Raw genomic sequence first — 20697 nt, 5'->3', positions numbered from 1 at the left:
TTTCTGTTTTTGCCCACTTTAATGTTAAAATGAAGGTATTCCCTGAAGCCATACTAGCTAATCAGAGAAAAGGAGGCAATCTGGGAGCATCCTCCAAGGCTAAGAGAGGTCATTCTGTGATTACGTATTGAAAGCAGATAATACCCAAAGTGGAAATTCAAGAGTTGGTTGAATATTAAAATCACCCTACATATACAGAACAAATTGAGGCAATGGAACATCCTAAAGAATGGTTTTCTTTGCAAAGAGTGTGTGTACTCTAGCATATTTGAGGGATTTAGGTCAAGATCTAACATTTGAGGGGGGCCTGGGTGGCTCAGTTGGTTAAGTGTCTGCCTTCCACTCAGGTCATGATGCCAGGGTCCTGGGATCCTGCTCAGTGGGAAGACTGCTTCTCCCTCTCCCTCTGCCACTCCTCCTGCTTGTGCGTTCGTGCTCTCTCTGTCAGATAAATAAATAAAATCTTCTAAAAAGAAAAAAGATCTGACATTTGAAATATTTTTTATTGGCTGGGAAATGCTATATTCTTTTTTCATGAAGAGGACAACTTTACCACAGGCAGACAGGGATGAACAAAAACTGATGAACTGATAAGAAGTCAAGAGTCTTGGGGCAGCTGGGTGGCTCATTTGGTTGAGGGTCTGCCTTAGGCTCAGGGCATGATCCTGGGGTCCTGGGATCAAGCCCTGAGTCGGGCTTCCTGCTCAGCAGAGAGCCCACTTCTCCCTCTCCCTCTCTCTTTGCTCATGCTCTCTCTCTCAAATAAATAAATAACATCTTAAAAAAAAAAAAAAGTCAAGAGTCTTTACAAACTTAGTTTCTTAAAACAAAAAATCTTGCAATTTATAATGTTCCTCAAGTCCAATTAGTTCAAAGTCTGCATATACTTTTTTTTTTAATTCTCATGACAATCTGGAAGAAGAAAACCATAGATTTTTGTTATAGAGCAAGTAGAAAAACTGAGACCCAAAAAGGTGAGTCTTTTTGATTTCTAGCTCAGATCTCTATCAGATCTTACTGGACCGCCCTGCCCCACCTCTCCATTAATAAAATCGGTAATGGTAGCAGCTAACATTCATTGAGTTTCTTTCTCTATGCCAACTACATGTTAAGTACTGTGTATACATTCATTCATTTAATGCTCATGACCACATCTATGAGATGGGTATTATTCCACTTTAATGAGGTATCAGAAAGAAATAGCATGCCCAAGATTATTCAGGCAGCCTGACACCAGACCGGAACTCCTATTTTTATAAAACTTTGTTATGAACACAGATATTACTATTTATATTTTACATAAACAGTCTCCAAAGATGCAAATTCAGCTGACATTAAAATTAACACTTGCCTAGAACTTTATAGCTTCACATACATCATCTCACTTAATTTTCACAATAGGCATGTAAAATAAAAACAAAAAACAAAAAAGCCCACAGACTTATTGTCCCTATTTTATAGAAGGCTAAGTGTTAGGTGACTTGCTCCAAATCATCCATTCAGTAAATGGCAGACCCAGGACTTACATCTGAGGTCTTTTGACTCCAAATTCAAGTACTTTCCTAACCAACACTCAGCTTCTAGACCATTGGCCTACCTGAAAGCCAAAAAATGACTAGTTGATCTCTTGAAATCTGTTCTTTCCTGACAACATATTCCATTTTAGGACCCCTTACCATGTAAATTCTCAGGCATTCTTAGGAGGTGATGGATAATTTTTATTTGTTAAGCTATACAGTGTGTGTGAGAGGTAAAAGCCCTGGAATAAGGAATCTTAAAATACTTTGGGCAGGTGGCTTCCTTTCTCTATGCAAGGACCACTTCCACTAACCTCACAGAGTTATTCTAAAGATAAAATGGCATAGTATTAGACAGATGCAGTCTTCCTTGGAGAGAAAGGTAATGTGGGTAGTCTCAAGGACATGGTGTTTAAATTTTGTTCAAAAGTCAAGGTGCCAGGAATTGAGGACCTGGACAGTGGAAGAAGAGCCAGTGGAGGTGGCACAGCTGAAGAATTGGATCTTCTGAGTCCAGAGAGTCATGGTTCTTCCTGATAAGTTGTTGGCAGAAGACACTCGAGTTGACCTAGCTGGAAGAGTAAGAAGGCAAGCATGCATAGGAGATCCCTGTCTTCTCCTTACACAGGTATCATGCCCACGCAGCTGTCTCTTATTCCCTTCTCTATCACTGATAGCTTCTCTTGGTGTGGGCTTGATGGCAGGGATGAAGACCTCATCTGAAGATAAACCCTTGTCTTTTTCCTCCACTGAAAGAAACCATGGCTTTGGGGGGAGGCTGTGTGCTGCTAAGGGAGATGCCTTGCTTACAAAGCATCGTATAGCTTGCAAAAACAAACAAACAAGAACCCTTTTGTTACTGGCCCCCCCTCCCCCATCATCTTTAGCAACATGATTGTCAATAATTAATTCATTCAGGGGATGCCTGGGTGGCTCAGTTGGTTAAGCATCTGCCTTCAGCTCAGGTCCTAGGATGGAGTCCCGCACTGGGTTCCTTGCTCAGTGGGGAGCCTGCTTCTCCCTCTGCCTGCTGCTCCCCCCTGCTTGTGTTCTCTCTCTCTCTGACAAATAAATAAAATCTTTAAAAAAAAATTCACTCAACACAAATCTATTCAGATGATGACTGTGTACCAGGCACAGAGCTAGACACTAAGGAATGACAATAATGTTCAGAGACATGCTCCCTATCCTGGAATTCACAACCCAGCAGGCCTAGAAACCTGTATGCAGAAATGGTACTGGGCTAAATGCAATTCTGACTGAGACATGACGTGGTTCCTGCTTTCAAAGAGTTTGGATCAGAAGCAAAAGTGGAGGATTACATACACAACGTATGTCAAGAAATTGTTTGTCAGCTATAGGAGAATCAGTTGCCTCAGAGGGTTCAAACAGCAGGTGCTCGGTTCCTTGATCCCAGCCTTCTTCAGGAACATCCACAGTTGTCACAAAAAAATGAGGATGCAAAGAATTGGAGTAATTTTTCCTATAGGAGTGAGTCAGAGGTACAGCCACTCCCCACGTAGTCCCTCTAAAGTCTGGGGTCTTAAAAGTTGCAAGGGTCTGAGGGAGTACTGCCAACGAAAGGCTACAGGGCAATCTGGCAGGTCAGAGGATCAACAGGGAAGTCTAACCCTGCTGGCTACTGAATTAGGAGAAGGCTGGGGTCCTCATAGCCAAGAGAAGCATTCTAGCTCTGAAGGTGCTGTCTGGTCCTACTTTCAGGGCACCTTGACCCTCACCCTATGCACTTCTGCCACAATTACCAACAAGCATGGGAATTCCAGATCACCATTTTTACCCTCCAAACCCTGATACTCAGTCACAATTATTAAGAGCATGGAGAGCTCTTGATATTCCTTGGTACCTGGCGAACTACCTCTGAACTTCCAGGTGAATTTCCAAGTGCTCATGTCTTTGGCCCTCTGGTTCAAAATAATAAAAGAGAAAATAAGATGACACAGACACACAGTGTTTCTTTTCGACCTACCTCCTTTCCTCAGCCTCTGTCTGAAATGTCAGGCCTGGCTCCTCAGGGAATGAGATCCTGAGGAAATGGGGTCAGAACTGAAGGGAGCAGAGCAGCCGGAGAGGGATTGGGAAGGAGGGTTGAAGGAATGAATGAGGTTATGGGAACAGAGTAGGGAGGGGTCCCCGCCCTCAACACTTCTCCCATTCTGGTGGCCTCTCTCTCTCTCCATCCTTTCCCTCTGACTCCCAAGGTAACTAGATGGCCTGGATTTCGACCTTCGGTGCTGCATCTGACACATTTCATCCCCTGCTGCAGCCAACCACTTCCCGTCTTCTGGCTTACTTGTGTCACGGGCTTCTTTTCCTTCTTTCAGACCAGATGATGTTCACTCCTTCACTCTTTGTTTCCTCTCAGTGGGAATCAAACTTTGCTGTGAAATTGCAGCCCTTTTTTTTTTTTTTAATTTTTATTTATTTATGATAGTCACACACAGAGAGAGAGAGAGAGAGAGAGGCAGAGACATAGGCAGAGGGAGAAGCAGGCTCCATGCACCGGTAGCCCGACGTGGGATTCAACCTCGGGTCTCCAGGATTGCGCCCTGGGCCAAAGGCAGGCGCCAAACCGCTGCGCCACCCAGGGATCCCTTGCAGCCCTTTTAAAATGACGATTCCTTGTCCTTAACAATAGAGGATATGGCAGAAATTTTAAAACAGGTGAAGGGTAAATGTAGAATCAGAGGCATCAAAATATCGGAATACCAGTTCTGGTGGCACCCTGAAAAAAAAAAAAGCAGGGTTTTTTGTTTTTTGTTTTTAAGAATTGAGAAGGTATGTGGGTGGCTCAGTCAGTTAAGTGTCTGGCTTTGGCTGGGGTTGTGATCTCGGGGTCCTGGGATCAAGCCCCAAGTCCAGCTCCTTGCTCAGCAAGGAGTCTGCTTCTCCATCTCCCTCTGCCCTTCCCCTCCCTCCTTATGTGCGCGCTCTCTCTCGCTCTCTCTCTCAAATAAATAAAATCTTTAAAAAAAATTGAGAGAGATGTTAGAGAATCCACCTGATCAGCCCTCTGATTTTAGAGATGGGGAAATAGATGCCCAAACAAGGGAAAGGCTGATCAGAGGCTACTCAGAAAATCAGAGATAGGGTAGAAGTCCAGGGCTCCTGCATTCTGTTCAGTGTTGCCTCAAAACATAAATAACTTCCAAAATAATGTAGATGGATACTATTCAGCAATGAAAAAGGAACAACTATTGCTATGTGCTATAGCATGCATGGACCTCAAATACATGATGCTAAGTGAAAGGAGCCAGATGCAAAAGACCACATATGACAGGATTCCGTTTATATGAAATGTCTAGTAAAGGCAAATTCATAGAGACAGCAGATCAGTGGTTGCCTAGGGCTGGGAAGGACAGCAAGGATTATCTGAAAATAGGCACAGTAAAACTGTGTGGGGTGACAGAAATGACCTACAACTGGAATGTGGTGATGGTTGCACAACTCTAGAAATTTATGAAAAATCACACAACTATACATGTGTTATAAGTGAATTTCGTGGTAATTTATACTTCAATCAAGCTGTTTCCCCTAAAAAGGAATTAGGTATGTTTATGAACAAGGGATCTCGGATGTGGGGCAAGCCCTTCTAATCTTTTAAGGGAATGTCTCTGGAAACAAATAGAGCTACCCCTATCTCCCTAAAATGTCACTGTGAGAGACAAAAGATTTGGCTCTTTGGCCTCTGGAATACCCAGGCTGGCATTTTTCATTTGTTACAGAAGTCCACCTTTCTAAAAGAGAGAAGTTGCCTAAGGAGAACAGGTGTGTCTCGGTCATCACTCTCATTACTACACAGAGCGCTGTGACCAGCACCCAGGCGGTGACTCACAAAAATGAACGCTACTTCTGCCATGTGGTCATGGGTGCCTTGGGGTACCATTAGGTTTCTAGAGCAGTGCTTTGGTGGGAAGTTTGCATCTCCCCACACCCAGGCCTTCTCAAAGATCAGAGTCTTCGGAGAACACAGGTTAGGTTATGCACACTCCCAGACTACAGAGTCTCAGCTCCCTTTATTTTTTTTAAATATTTGTATTTGAGGGGGGCTGCCTGGGCGGCTCAATCAGTTGAGCATCTGACTCTTGGATTTGGCTCCGGTCATGGTCTCAGGGTCAGGAGATCGAGCCTCACGTCAGGCTCCACGCTCAGTATAGAGTGTGTTGGAGATTCTCCCTTTCATGCCCTCTTTGCTCCTTACTCCAGCTTGAGCTCTCTCTCCCTCTCTCTAAAATAAATATTTCTGTATTTAAAGATCTGTATTTTTAAAATTTGCCTCTATATCCAGCGCAAGGCTCAAAGTCACAGCTCTGAGATTAAGAATCACATCTTCCACCTACTGACCCAGCCGGGCACCCCTCAGCCTTCTTGACTTCCCACTTCCCTTCCTGTTTACCTTCTTTAAATTGGCCTCAAAAATACAATTACCTGGGAGCAAATAAGCTACAACATCCTAAATATTCTCCCTCTAATTCTACATCCAGTCCCTCTCCCTTCCCCTCACACCAAGGCACCTAGTCAGGCATCACGTATCATGAGATCCAATGCAAAAAGATTCTAAATGTAACAGAAGGAAGGAGTGATTGGAAAGTTAGTCTGTAGTCTGATTTCCTTTAGACCCAGGGCATGGGCTCCAGAGCTTATTTTCAGAGCTCAAACTACTATCTCAAAAGAGCTTTTGTAATAGATAACCACAAAATATCACCACAGATTCTTCCTCACTTTTGTTCTCTGGGCCTTGGTATATGAGATCTGTGCCCGGCCTCCACTCTCCCCTCGTCGACTCCCTCTTCTTCACCATCTGCTTCAACTTCCAGTGAGACCTCACTTCCTCCAAACATTCCTCAACTGTCCTGGTCAGGCACTACTGATTCCTTCAGGACTTAGGTGTTTGGCTTGCAGCTCATTACTTTTTTTTTTTTTTTAAAGGTTTTTTTTTTTAAATTTATTTATTCATAGAGACACAGCAAGAGAGAGAGGCAGAGACAGGCAGAGGGAGAAGCAGGCACCATGCAGGGAGCCCGATGTGGGACTCGATCCCGGGTCTCCAGGATCACGCCCTCGGCTGCAGGCGGCGCTAAACCACTGCACCACTGGGGCTGCCCTGCAGCTCATTACTTTGTGCTAGCTTATGGATAGCTTTCTCACTTCTCCTAAGTCATTTTTAAAAAGATTTTATTTATTCATGAGAGACACAGAGAGAGGTGGAGACATAGGCAGAGGGAGAAGCAGGCTACCTGCAGGGACTTGATCCTAGGACCCCGGTATTATGCCCTGAGCCAAAGGCAGATGTCATGAGCCACCCAGGTACTCTTCCTAAGTCATTTTATGTATGTTTGTCCCTTCTCCTCTGAGCAAAGGGAACCATTTGCTCTCCTTTTGTGTGTGTGTGTGTGTGTGTGTGTGTGTGTGTTTTAAATTCATTCGAGAAAGAGAAAGAGTAGGAGGGGGCAGGAGAGAAAACCTGAAGCAGACTCCATGCTGAGCACAAGCCCAATGTGGGGCTTGATCCACAACCGTGAGATCATTACCTGAGCCAGAACCAAGAGTCGGTCACTTAACCGACTGAGCCACCCAGGAGCCTCTTGCTCTCTATTTCTTGCCTGCACTAATGTGAGCCACTGCCTCAGGCAGGGGTGAGTCGGTGCTGGTTATTTAAGTTATTGACTGGTTCCCCAGCTGACCACTCTTGAATGTTTCTTTTTTTTTCTCTTGAATGTTTCTGATCACTCTTGGAAGTTGAGGCTAAAAGTCCTGCAGACTGAAAAGAGGGGAGGTTCCAGATTTTGTGAAGCCTAATGCTTATCACTTAGGGGTTCCTCTTTAAGTTAAAGAGTAGAGAAATTATAGAATTAGGTACAAGGCCCTGAAGGGTTCTGTGCAAGTGAAGGGCTCAGACTCTTAAAGTTTCATTTGCTTCACAGTAAACCTGTTTCTGACTGAAACAACGAAGTCCAGTTATATCCTGTCCAACTCTTCAGCCCTGACTGAATTAGGTGTCTATTCCTGGTTTTTCCTGTGGATATCCTGTACCCAACACATCTATTCCACAAGATGGCTCTGGCTCAACAAAATGGCTTTGGCAACTAAGTCTATCTAATGAAAAATTCCCATAGGGCTGGAATGACATTCCTCCCATTTAGTAACTTCAGGGCACTGACAACCATTCTCCTTTTGGAGCAGGTGGTTGCTCCTACTGTGCATCATGGAGGGTGAGGAGCTTGTGCTCAATTCTGAAAGGCCCTGATGGCTCAAAGACTCGAGGAGTTGTGTGGTTGTACGGCGGAAAGGCCTGGAATGTTCCAGTACATTCCACCAGTGGCTTTTGTGACCCCTGCTTCCAATCAACTTGGGCAAAGGCCTGGTAGTCTACAAAGTAGTAGCCTGTATTCTGCTGGGGTAGGAAGCAGTTTGGCCTTGCTTCTTCCATGCCATTCTGATAATATCACACAAGTTGGCACCTTCCTTAGAAGTCCCACCCGGAAGCTCTATCCAATTCTTTGACCTCCTGGGTGTTTGCCCAGAACGTCAACCGAGGGTTTAGACAAAAGCCCTGTCAATTTCTCTGCCCTATCCACTCATCTCTGAGTTCTTCCCAAGACAGATCAGAAATTCTGGGACCCTTGAACCAGTAGTGGGCCTGCATTCCTCAAAATGCCCAAGAAGTCTGCACTACCTAGGGAGGCAGTAACACGTGGACCTCAGGAAGGAAGTAATATAATCAGGATGCTAAAGGCCATGTGCTCCTGCTACACAGCATTAGGAGAAAACATCCATTTACTGATGCTTACTACAGGCTGTGCAGTGTTTGCACACATAATCTCATTTAATCCTCATAGTTATTATATCCTACATAGTACATATAATTATTCCCATTTCACAGGTGAGAAAACTGAGGATCAGAGAAGTCAGGAAATGAGTTGAAGATTATAGAGCTAGAAGTGAGAGGTCCACCTATACACCATGTGTATAACCACCATTGGGGGGCGGTTACTACCCCTTATCCAGAGGTCTAGGTTAGAGTTAGAAATACAGACCAGATCACTCATGCCACTCATCAGACTACCCACTCCCCTGCCTCCTTGCCACCTCCCCAGCCCTAAACTCTCTAGAATTCTGACTTTGTTTATATTGCAGAAAGCAGTGCTCAGAAATTATGGAGGTGAGTCTGGCAGGTTCCAGCTGTTCCTGGTGTGGGAGTTGAACATTTTCTGGAACTTCTCCTCAGCAAAGGCATATCTTTCCTTCAATGGACTAGCCTAGGATCAAATCCATTTGCTCCCTCCAAGCTTTCCAGCTTGGGGGAGGAGAGTAAAATTGGGAAGCTGGGGGATTTCCATTGGGAGAAATGAGAAAAAATGAAAGGAGGTAGAAGGGTGGTGCCGTTCTCTAAGCAAGGCCGCCAGAGCTCTGGAGCTGAGACTCAAGAAGAAATTTCTGTATTGTGGCAGGTAAAGTGAGAAAGCTCTTCGTGGAGTCAAAAGAAAGGTGACAAGAGGAGTCCCTAGGGAAGACTTGGCAGAGGAGGAGGTAAGAATTGATCCAGGACTGAAAGTGTATTTTAATTCTGAAACCACTGTAATCACAAAAGGACTAACCCCTTGACTCTATCTCCCCACTTCTGGGGCAGGGCAGCCAAATTAGGTACACTCTTGCTGGACTGTGCTCTCCATGGCCAGAAAACACTGGCTGCACCTCTTGCCCAGCCTGTCCCAGCACACGGCAGGGAAGAGTGCCCGACCACTGTGTTTGGCTGATAAATGATGAGCACCCCTGTTGACCATTCTCTTTTCTCTCTCTGAGTGTGCTGCAAAAATCTGCTTCGCAGGGAGCCCTGGAGAGGGGTGGGGTAAAAAGGGTCCTCCAGACAGTATTTAATACTCCCGTGATTTATAGCCTGCTGGAAGCGGAGGGGGGAAGCCAGAGAGGGGAAGCCCCTGGGACTAGTTTCCATGACGCATCAGAACACCACTGACAAGAGTCAAAGTATTTTCTTGATCCTGTGCCTTCAGTTTCAAGATACAGCCCTCACCCCTCCTGGGGCCCAAGACTCGGGTACCATCTAAGACGGGACCCGTGGAACTGGCTGGAATGAGACTAATGGACATACATCCAAATCTGCAGCCTTTTCTGTAAGCCTTATGCTGTCTGGCCAGGGAAGAAATCAGTGAGGTCGAGCAGCTCAATAGCTGTTTTGGGAGGATTTATTTTTTTAATGTACAAGAATTCTTTTGAACCCTCCATGGCTCCAAGAAAAACTATTTGAAATGTCCCTGCTTAAGGGGCCAGGGGGTTAAGTGCCAGGGATGGAAGGCTAAAAGCCAGAGATGCTGGTTGCAGGGATTCTTGGGATAGGGGCTAATGGCCTCCCCGCTGTGGGCTCAGGAATACCAGGCCTAGGCTTTGGTTGCCCTGAGAGATGCAGCCATTTTTACTTCTGATTGGAGGGCACCACCTTCTGGGATTTTCCCTTCTCTGGTGAAAAACCAGAGTAGAATATGCCCCTGGGATCAATAGGGCATGTGCCCAACAGTCTGGGGGGCATTGTCAGAGGTAACAACGTGAGGTAGGGTGAGACCGGGGCTTTATATAGTGTACAGTTTGGTCCTGGCTGGTGGGAAGAAGATGCATTTCATGAGAACCCGGGTAATTGCCCTTCATAAGTGTGATCTCAAAAGGTCAAGGGATGAGCCTTGAATAGCCCTAATGTCCCTGAAACAGTCTATTGTATGGGTATTGTCTATACATGTAAAAGAACCCTGCTTGACCCTCTTCGTAGTTTTCTCTTTTTTCTGGCCTCTGTGGTTTCCCAAGCGAGTAACTGCACACAACCTTATCCCCAGACCCAAGTCGATACCTTTAAGCTTTAACAACAAAAGAGTTCCCCATGCATTTCTTGAGCTCCTACCACGTGCCAGGCATTACACTAGGTGCTAGGGATATAGAGCCGAATAACACATGCAGGTCACTTCTCTGCAGAGCCCATGGTCTGGTTTTCAAAAGATTTTCCTTTGTGCTTTGGGATTTGGTCATCAAATGGTCATCAAATGGGCATGTAACCCCTTTACATTGTCATATGCAGGGCTCAGATCCTCAGCTACCATCTTTCCACAGTCTTTTCAAGTGGTAAGCCCCACTTTTCCTTTGGTTAATAATTTACGTGACTTTCTCTGGACTCTGATAGGTTTTCCCTGGGGAGCTGAGTGACTGGAATTAGGCACTATATTTTGTATATGAATGTTATATGTGTGTGTGTACTACGGGATGCCTGGGTGGCTTAGTGGTTGAGTGTCTGCCTTTGGCTCAGGGTGTGATCCTGGGGACTGGGGATAGAGTCCTGCATCAGGCTCCCTGAGGGAGCCTGCTTCTTCCTTTGTCTGTGTCACCGCCTCTCTCTCTGTGTCCCTCATGAATAAATAAAATCTTTAAAAAAATAAAAATAAAAAAGGGTAACACTATGTTTTCTTCATTATCTGTTGGCCAGCTTTCAAATGTCCAATAGTCACTGAGTGCCTCCTGGGCACCATGCACTATGCTAGGTACTGGGGATGCAATAGCAAAGCGAAATGGAACCTGCCCTCATGGAACCTGTGGTCTGGGGTATGTGTTAGAGGATGGAAGATAAAGAATCTAAATGTCACATAAATAAAGATATAACTACAAACCGAGACGAGAGCTATGAAGAAACATACAGGATGCCTAAGGGTATAGAAATGGAGGCCTGGATCTAGTCTGGAAGCTTTAGGAGAGAGTTCCATGAGGAAGTGACATTTGACCTGAGATCTAAGGGATTCATGGAAACAGGTGAAGGGTATGAGGAAGAACCCTGTAGGCAGAGTAAAGTGCAAAGGTCCTGAGGCAGAAGGAACCAGTGCACTCCAGAATTGTAGGGAGGCCAATGAGGTTACAACACAGAGAATGAGGTTGTGTGGGATGGGCTGGAATATTAAACAGAAGACAGGCCATGCAGGATACTAGAGGTCAGGTAAGGATTCCAGTCTTTATTTTCCTGAAGCACATGAAACAAAAATCTACAGAAGAGTTAACAATGGCTCTTTTTCTCAGATTACTAATGCCACTTATACTTGTCTTGAAGGAGAACAGTAATGATGGCCTGAACTGCTAGCAACTTTCCCAGTGTCCTGGCATGGTGTGGCCATATTTGCCTGGCACTGGGGAGTCCCAGGACTGATAAGCCAGCCCCAGCCTGGCAGCCATCAGGCAAGGGATGGCCTCTGCTAATGTGGACAGAGGAGCAGGGGTGGAGGTTGGGTGGAGTGTTTTGCCTGAGGTATCAGCTCCGCAGTGACATTTGGAACACCCCCAAGACTATGGCTCTTGTTTCTAGATAACTCTATCATGTATGCCCCCCATTTAAATGGCCTGCTCACCCTGCCACCCTTCCTGTATACAGCTGGTCTCCCCACCCAATCTGGGGAAGGCTTCTGGGTAAGAACCCTTGATTGCCTAGAACCTGGGGTTTTGACCTGCTTGTTCACGCCTCATTACTGTCTGGAATCACATATATTTACATATCCTTGATAGTTTTCCACTCTTATTACTGGAAGTCATGGGAGAAGACACAATGGATGGACTTAGCCTTTCTCAAGGCCTCTCCTTCTTTCTTGTCCTATATTTGGAGAATGTGGTTTGGTGTAGTGACATCTACTGGCAAAGCGAGGCAGGTAAGCAAATGACCAGATGCCCACTTATCCTCAAGTAATTTCTAGACTAGTAAAAAAATCATCCTAAGCCCCTGATATTGGTTATAGCAAGACTAAGAAGCCCATGGTTGTGGGTTTGGACCACGTCGGTGCTGGTTAGCCTTAAATAGAGAAATGTTTTCTCTGGTTGCAGCTTGCATCCCTAACTTTGGCCAGTTGATTCACATTTGGGTACAGTTAGTCACTAGGGAGGCTGGGTAAGCATGTGTAAATGACTCACAGGGACCCATTTCTAGCCCCCATTCCTGGGAAAGCATCTCCCAACAAAATAAAATGACCCACAGTTTACAAATGGCAAAATTCAGGGTCATTTTTTCATCGTCCTAAAGTTTAACTGGTTTGGGAAATTTTTTTTCCCTGGGACTTGGTTTCTCCTAGGTCACTGGGAAAGTACTGTCTGCAGAGAGAACCATCTTCAAGGTTTCTGTAGTAGGCAAGAGTGACCACAGTTTTTAAAGTGGCCCCTCTCCTCTTGTTTAGGTAAAACAGAGCCTACCTCATCACTGCTTTCATGCCTGTCACCTCTACGGTCTGCTCATGGGGTATTCTCTCTCAATAGCGAGCATGCTTGACTAGTTTACCCCCTAGAGGTCACTGGGAAGCCAGAGCAAAACAGTGAGGAGAAAATAGTAGGGCAAGAATTATGAAGCAAATGTTCTCTTTTCTTAATAACAATGACTCCATAACTGAATATGGCTCACACAGAGTATCTATCTATCTATCTATCTATCTATCTATCTATGTATCTATCATCATCTATCTATTCCTGATTCAGACTTAAAAAGAAAATCATCAGGACCCCAGTAGAGAAATGAATAACAAGTAGGATTTTATGGAAGAGGAAACAGAACTAGTAAAGAAACACATGGCAGACTGAAGTAAGTCCTAACCAGAAATCAAATCCAAAGCACACTGGAGGCACAGTTTTAATTTTGACTAAAATTGCAAGATCATTTTTAAGATTTTTATTTTTTTTAAATGTTTTATTTATTTACTCATGAGAGACACGCAGAGAGAGGCAGAGACATAGGAAGAAGGAGGAGAAGCAGGCTCCCTGGGGGGAGCCTGATGCAGGACTCATCCAGGGACCCAGGGATCATGACCTGAGCTGAAGGTGGATGCTCAACCACTGAGCCACCCAGCGTCCCAAGATTTTTAAGTAATCTCTACACCCAAGGTGGGGCTCTACCTCACAACTGCAAGATCAGAGTTGCATGCTCTAGGGACTGAGCCAGCCAGGCACCCCAAACTGCAAGATCTTATTAAGCAGTAACACTCACTTCTGGGAACGGTGTCTTAAAATTGGCACCCTCACATGGTGATGGTGACGCTATACATATAGGGGCAGCCTGGGTGGCTCAGTGGTTTAGCGTCGCCTTCAGCCCAGGGCCTGATCCTGGAGACCCAGGATTGAGTCCCACATCAGGTTCCCTGGATGGAGCCTGCTTCTCCCTCTGCCTGTATCTCTGCTCTCTCTCTCTCTCTCATGAATAGATAAATAAAATATTAAAAAAAAAAGACCCTCAACAATCCCACATAGAGAATGAGCACATTATGTCATGGTACCACAAGGCTGTCACATAATGATTATAATTACAATTGTGAAGACCATAGAGAAACACGGCACATGTTGAGAATATGTAAAAAGTATGGAATTTTATGTAAACAATAGGTGCATCTATACAAAAACACGCACAGTAATAAAAGTGTTCATGTGGTAAAAAATTGGAAGGTATTTGGCAAAAAAAAAAAAAAAAAGTAGCTTTGTGGCAGCAGTGAGATTAAGGATGCCTTATTTTCTCAAAACTTATTTAGCATTGGGGTGCCTGGGTGGCTCAGTCAGTTGGGTGTCTGCCTTCAGCTCAGGGTCCTAGGATCTAGCCCCTCATCTGTTGGGCTCCCTGCTCAGTGGCAAGTCTGCTTTTTCCTCTCCCTCTGCCCCTCCCTCCTCTCACGCTCTCTCCCCACACTCAAAAATAAATAAATAAAATCTTAAAAAAAAAAAAAACGCCTTATTTAGTGTAATTCTGCTGGGTGAATAATGTTTGAAAAGGTAGAAGGGATTGAGACAGGTAAAAGTCATACTCTTCCAGCTCCCTCTATATACTTGTCCTACATCCTCTGCTCTAGGAGGGGAAGGACCAGGTCTGCTTATCCACTGTGTACACTCAGCTCCCAGCCCCATCCTAGCACTTATCAGATGCTCAGTAAATATTTGTTGAACAGATACATGAAAATGCCTGCCATCCAAAAAGTCTCAACCTGGGATCACTGGGCACATTGCATCTTGGGGAATGAAGAAGAATTTGGTTTTGCTCACATAAAAGAAGGAAGGCAGGGCGCCTGCCTGGCTCAGTCAGCAGAGTAAGCACCTCTTGATCTCGGAGTCATGGGTTCAAGCCCCTCGTTGGGTGTAAAGCTTACTTAAAAAAAAAAAAAGTAGGCCCATCCATAATGACAATTCCCTGGTCTTCTTGATAAGTGAATTTGGTCTTGGAGAACCCAGGGAGAGACAGTCTGTTAAAGCAAACCCAATTACCACCCAGGAACATATGTTGCCCTGAGGCCTCTGCTGCCATAACAACACTGTGTAACTATAACTACAGCCCTGGAGGGCTTTGGCCCTGTCAAATATGGAAAAGGATGTCTTCATCACATGCAGCCTTTGTGCGCAGATTGACTTCCCTGGGGAGCTTAGATGAGGGAAGGGAGGTAGATAAGTGGAGGAAGGAGGGAGAAAAGTGCAAGAGTGGGAGAACTGCTATTGAATTAGGATTAGGGTGTTTTTTTTTTTTTTTTTTTAGCAATTTTTAAAATGTGGTTATTTGACTGTTTAGTTTTGGTGGTTATTTATAACCCCAGCTGCAGAGGCGGGGAGCTGTGCCTGAGCCTGCTGGGATCTGTCCAAAATGTTCCCCCACGGTGGGGATGGGGGTGGGTGGTAGATAAGGGTGATACAAGAACCAAATTCACAAGTGGCCAAGAAGGTAAGAGAAGTTCCAGGCCACCTCTAACCCTAGAATTTGAAAGAAGTGGCCCTTAGTGATTCCATGTTTGAGACAGCTGTGAATGAAAAGATTTTTAATATGAATTATGGTCACACTGGCAACCTCTGAGGTTCTCCCAAAGAGACAGAGATGAGGCCAACACTTCTACTACAAAGTCATGAGATTGGCCTGGCTACACTAGCCACTCAAAGGGTCAAGGCATGCTTCTCCATCTTATAGGATAGTTGTCTTCACACAGAGGAAGCTACTGTCTCTAATCCCTCCTAGGCACATCCCTAGTCAAAAACAGGCTTAGTGGAGAGAGGGTGGCTGGTTCTGAGCAAGTCTTTCCTAACTGAGCCAATACTTGGCAGTAGCCACTGCATTTACTGAGCCCTTTGAGATGTCAGCCAGTAAGGAAGAAGCTGGAGGCAGTGTAGCCAGCCAGGCAAGGCTCCCAACCTCCAGGAGCTCCCAGACCTTTGAGGCAAACAGCAAACAACTACACTTTGCATTAGAAATATGGCACCTATCATTTCACTGGCAATGGGAGCATTTGAAAGGAAATTGAGGAATCTTAGGGAGCTTACAAGCAAGACTGAGCAGACAAGATACAGATCCAAGAAAGAAAATGATAGGCCCCACAACCCCTGCCCTGTTCAGTTCCTCGACTCTGGGTAAGTTTATTTGTTATAGCAGGATTCTCACTGGTCTTCCTGCCACTCTGATTAGTCTCTGTTCTGGCTTCCAGAAAGAGATCTCTAAGGAGCAAGTGTGATCATGGGACTCCTCTGCTTAAAGTCCTTCAGAGATTCCCCATCACCTCCAGTCCAGGATCCTCATCAGGGTGTTGCCAAAACTACTCTTGCCTCTTCACCATGCAGTTCAAAACCTCCATGGATGACGCTGTTCCATACTTCTGTGCCTTTGTACATGCTGTTCCCTTTGCCCCTCTTCTCCTTGTCTGCTGGCAAACGAATCTGTCCTATAAAACTCCACTCTTATTTCACCTATTCTAGAAATCCTTTCCTTTACCCTCCAGACAAAACGCTCTACTTCCTCCTCTGTACCACTTCTGACCCTTGCTCATCCTTCTATTTTTCCATTAATACTCTACAGTGTTTGGGGACCAGGAGATTACTGGCTTGGGGAAACATGGTGTTTTGCCCATATTGGTGTGACTCAAAACCTGGGACAGAATTCCTGGGTAATCATTCTGTGTTTCTTGACCTGACTTGAGGGTTAAAGGGATAAAAGCAACAATCATTAGACCTTGTAAAGATATATTCACAAACATTAGCATGTTAGCCATGACTAGGATGACGGGAATTATAAATATCATTAACAGCAGCCAATTACTGAGCACTTACTGCGGCAGGAACTGTGCTAGCGCTTTACGACAATTGTCTCCTTTGATCCTGACAACAACTTTGTGGGGTGGCTAGTAGTGTGTTTCCATTTCACAGATAGGAAAACTGAGGCACAAATTCAAAAACCTAAGAGCAATGCAGACAGGAAGAAGTAGTAGAGCTGTTCCAAATCTGACATTGGGGCCCTGTACTTGGGTACTGGTAAAGCTATGAATAAAATAAACAGGAGTTCCTATTACATGTTTGGAAAGGAAAAAGTGGAACAGAACATCGACCAAATTCTTCCTTCCTTCCTTCCTTCCTTCCTTCCTTCCTTCCTTCCTTCCTTCCTTCCTTCCTTCCTTCCTTCCTTTCGATTTACCTGTTACCTATCTATTTCAGATAGGGGTGGTGGTGGAGAGCGGCAGAGGGGGAGAATCTTCCGACTCCCTGATGAGCTTGGAGATTGAGGTGGTAGGCTCTATCCCATGGCCCATGAGATCACAACCTGAGCTGAAACAAAGAGTTGGATGCTTAACTGCCTGAGCCACCCAGGTGCCCAAATCTCCAGGCAGGAGACTTCACAAAAGCCTTTGTGAAAGTGTAAAGGCAGAAGAAACAGCGGAGCTGCCTGTGTTAAGTCTGGTGGATGAGGATGGGCTAGGGGCAACTAGTCAAGAAACTCTGAAGCCAACATCAGTTCTTGCTTCAAGAGCTAATTGTACCATGATGTTTTAAAATGACCCTCAAAGTAAAGATTATATTTGATTCAGAAAAAGAAAGGAAGGGGAAAAAAAGCTTTTAGGGTTGCCTCTTACTCATTCTAAATACACCTAGCTGTTCCACTTTCATCTTAAGTACACATTTCCCTTATGACCATCTTTCTATCCTATTGATGTTAGTTTTTTTTTTTCATCTTTCTTCCAGAGTGCACAGTTTCCAAGGACAAGAACCACGTCTAAATGAAACTATAAATTATTTAGTGTCAGCTGCAGTGTTTGAGAATCCAGTGTAAGCTATTAACGTTGAACATTTGTAATGTTGGTATTCGTATGATGAACAGTTAAGTCAGGATAGGATCTTATTCTAAAATACTAATTTCCAGGGAGGGATATCTCACCGTCTTTGAGTGCTATCCATTCAGAGACTTGTGAGGGCAGTAAACGTTCTGATTGACTAGCAAGCATTTACTGTGGGTAGAGTGCGGTCTGGGCACACTATTAAGGACGATACCCCCAAGCCGAGATATGCTCTTAGCACCAGAGCATCCAAGACGGACCTCAAGAGCACACGAGGAAGTGCAAAGTAACAGTAATAGTGGGAAATTAAATGCAGAAGGGATAGGAGAGGAAGAAACGTGAAGCCCTTGTCCAACATGTTCTTATGTAGGTTATTCAGAAGTATTTATACCAAACACCAAAAGCTAAATCCTAAATGCTGAAAGCTGCTGCCCGTGTTACCACCGGCCCAGAATATTCCCGACGACAGTGCTGGCATTGAACTCTTCAGAATCCTCTGTTTTTCTCATCAGTTAGATGGTTTACCTTCTGCTGCTTTGTTATCTAGCTCGGGGGGGGGGGGGGGCGTCTCAGGTGAAACTGGGGTCCAGGATTCTAACAAATGACTGAGCACGCCTGGCTTCCACCCGGTTGCTTTCCGCAGGCTTTGCTCCTCTCAAAGCATTTTAAGCCGCGAGGTTAAATCCTCAACGTCTGCTCTCCACTTCCCAGCTTATTAAAATGGCTCTTCTTGCCTTCTATCCCTGACCAACTTTTCCCCCCTTTCAAAACTGACCCTTTGATTATCAGCATTATTACTACTTAAATAGCCATGCTTTTTTTTTTTTTTTTTTAAACTCTAGCTTCACTAAAAATATTCCTTCCTCTTCTTCGCTCCCTCAACTCTTGGCGCAAGCACCTAGATCTCCAGGGCTCACTTGGGCTAAACGGGGTTCACCGCTCCTCTGACTCTGGTACCTCACCGGCCCCCGCCCCGCCCCCGCCCCACCCCCACCCACGGCTCTCACACCCGCACAGAACCGGGGAAGGAGCTGGGCGCTCACCCTAGAGCGAAACTGGGAACTCTTTGGAGCTACCGCTGCTGGAGAATGGTTTTGCCTCCTTCCGCGACGTGAAGGACTTGCTGCTCTCTACGGGCAAGGACAATGTCTCCTCTACCAGACAACAAACTTCCTGAGGATGGACGCTACCCTTCTTAGTTCCTTTTACACGCCCCCATTCCCATCACGTTGAGACACAGGATGGCTTTTGAAATACAATTTCTTGGGCAAAATATCCCTTCCCAACTTTGAGTTTATACGATAAACAGGAATGCCCTTTAGCCAATTAGGCAACGAAGGGGTTAAACTTCAGCCACCTGATGGATTCTGGGGGTTTCCTTCCTCGACTTCAGAAATTAAAACGACCGGGAAGGGAAATTTTGCCCAAGGTAAAGATGAGAACCGTTAGCTTCTACCGTCAGGCTTCAGCCCCAAACAAGAATGGCTGCCCACGTCCGCAAAATGTACCAAACCCCCTAACTAAAAATGGCTGGCCTGGATTTCTACCACTGGGCTACCTCTCTGCCCAACTCCAAAATGGCGCTCACTAGCCTCAGCAAGAGGAGCGAACCTCCCAGCACCCTCTCCGGCCCGCAGCGTCAGGTGACGCGAGCCCCAGCCGGAAGTGAAGGAAAAAGCGCCTCAGCCCGCGGCGCCTGCGCAGAAGGGTCTAGACGCTGTGAAGCAGGAGGCACTTGGGATCGTCCGCAGGATTGGGACTGCTACAGAGGCCGCCACGGAGCCCGCCGGAGCCACCGTTCCTGCTGCTGCTGCCGCCGCTGCCCGAATCGGAACTGTCGGGCCGCAGCCGCCGGCAATGCCGCGAAGGAAGGTGAGGGGAACAGGACAGAAGGGATGGCGGGTGTCTGAGGATAGTCGATTGAGCAACGTGACGCAGTTAGCCACGCCTCACAGTGGTTGGGTTCCAACTTCCCGCTTCCCCGAACCTAGCTCGGCAAGCCTCCCTCCTGTCCATACCCAACAGAAAAATGTGGGCCCGATCCTGGCCTCGGCCTGTGCTTGCAACTATTCCCGCCCTCTGCTTGCCTGGCTCGGAGGCGTTCTTCTCGGTAATTGGTCGCTGAAACGCCTAGCAGCATATTGATTGGCTGGTGGCACCGCCCATTTGGGTCCAACGGTCACCTCCCCGCGTGCGGGGGCGGTGTCGGGGCCCGGCCCTGCCGCGCTCCCACTGGCTGTGGAGAACGATCCCTCCTCTCTTGATTGGCTTGGCTTGGCAGTCTGTCCCGTGGGGGCGCGGTGTAGCAGTAGCGCCATTGGGTGGCGCGAATCCCCGCCCTTCCGGCCGCTGATGCTGATAGGTGCATAGGCGGCGTTTTGGAGCATCCTTCCTTTCCAGGCGGGGGGCACAACAAAGCAGAGGACTGGGTGGTAGGGAACCAGCGCCCACTCCCGGGGGATCCCACTCAGGCCTGTTGCGTCTGAGCCCGTAATTTTTCCCTATTGGCCCAATTGGACAGCGGCCAGAAAATGCCGTTTGTAAAGCAAAAACTTTCTCGAGTTAGATGGGATTTCTGAGGTCACCTAGGGACACCCCCATCCCTTTTCTTTGCAGCTGTACAAACAGGCCTGATGGGAGTGCCCCCAAGCCACTCCCATTAGGCAGTAGCCGACGGAGCCAGGACTACAGAACAAATCTAATTCAGTTCAACACATGTTTATTGACTACTTGCTACTCTGCTAGTTGCTGGGGATTCACGAATTAATTAGACATGATCCCTGGCTTAAGGAGATCACAGTCTGATGGGGAAAACGGACATAAAAAACTGTAGAAGGAGCTAGTAAATTCTCTACTTGGGGGTATATGGTATATACTAAGTGTTGTGGGAGGGAAGTGAGGTAGCAATTAAGTATGCTTTGGAGTAAGATGGGAAGTAGATGGTGGAAGCCAGAGAGAAGAGCTGAATTCCAGGGTCAAACCAGGAGGGGATGGTCAGGGATCGAACTATCTAGGTAATTGGACTAGATGACCTATAAGATTCCTCCCTTCATCTTAGGGATTTTCTGTGACTCTGGAGCCTC

General features: G+C 46.0%; 1 protein-coding gene and 1 long non-coding RNA gene across 7 annotated transcripts in view; one reads left to right on the top strand and one right to left on the bottom strand.

Moving 5' to 3' along the window:
• Positions 1 to 513: 513 nt before the first annotated feature.
• LOC140606559 (uncharacterized) lies at positions 514 to 19277 on the bottom strand. 3 transcript variants are annotated; one of them, XR_012008900.1, is made up of 4 exons: positions 18658 to 19277; positions 3829 to 4260; positions 3505 to 3581; positions 514 to 2089 (listed from the first exon to the last, which is right to left on the bottom strand). It is a non-coding gene; the product is annotated as an uncharacterized lncRNA (long non-coding RNA). The 3 variants fall into 3 exon arrangements; XR_012008901.1 differs by having other exon boundaries at positions 3505 to 3561; XR_012008902.1 differs by lacking the exon at positions 3505 to 3581 and having other exon boundaries at positions 18658 to 19273.
• The window catches only part of KAT7 (lysine acetyltransferase 7), a 33289-nt gene continuing 31768 nt past the window's right edge, over positions 19177 to 20697 (top strand). For 2 of the 4 annotated variants that reach the window (XM_072780134.1, XM_072780133.1), the window contains exon 1: positions 19177 to 19486. In XM_072780134.1, the coding sequence (XP_072636235.1) occupies positions 19192 to 19486 (295 nt within the window). In that variant the 5' untranslated portion in view covers positions 19177 to 19191. The remainder of the gene's footprint in view (positions 19487 to 20697) is intronic. The other 2 variants (XM_072780137.1, XM_072780136.1) reach the window with 2 other exon arrangements.

Source organism: Canis lupus, chromosome 16 (assembly GCF_048164855.1).
Source record: "Canis lupus baileyi chromosome 16, mCanLup2.hap1, whole genome shotgun sequence".
NCBI classification, from domain to species: Eukaryota; Metazoa; Chordata; class Mammalia; order Carnivora; family Canidae; genus Canis; species Canis lupus.
This window is presented reverse-complemented; position numbering and strand designations above follow the sequence as displayed.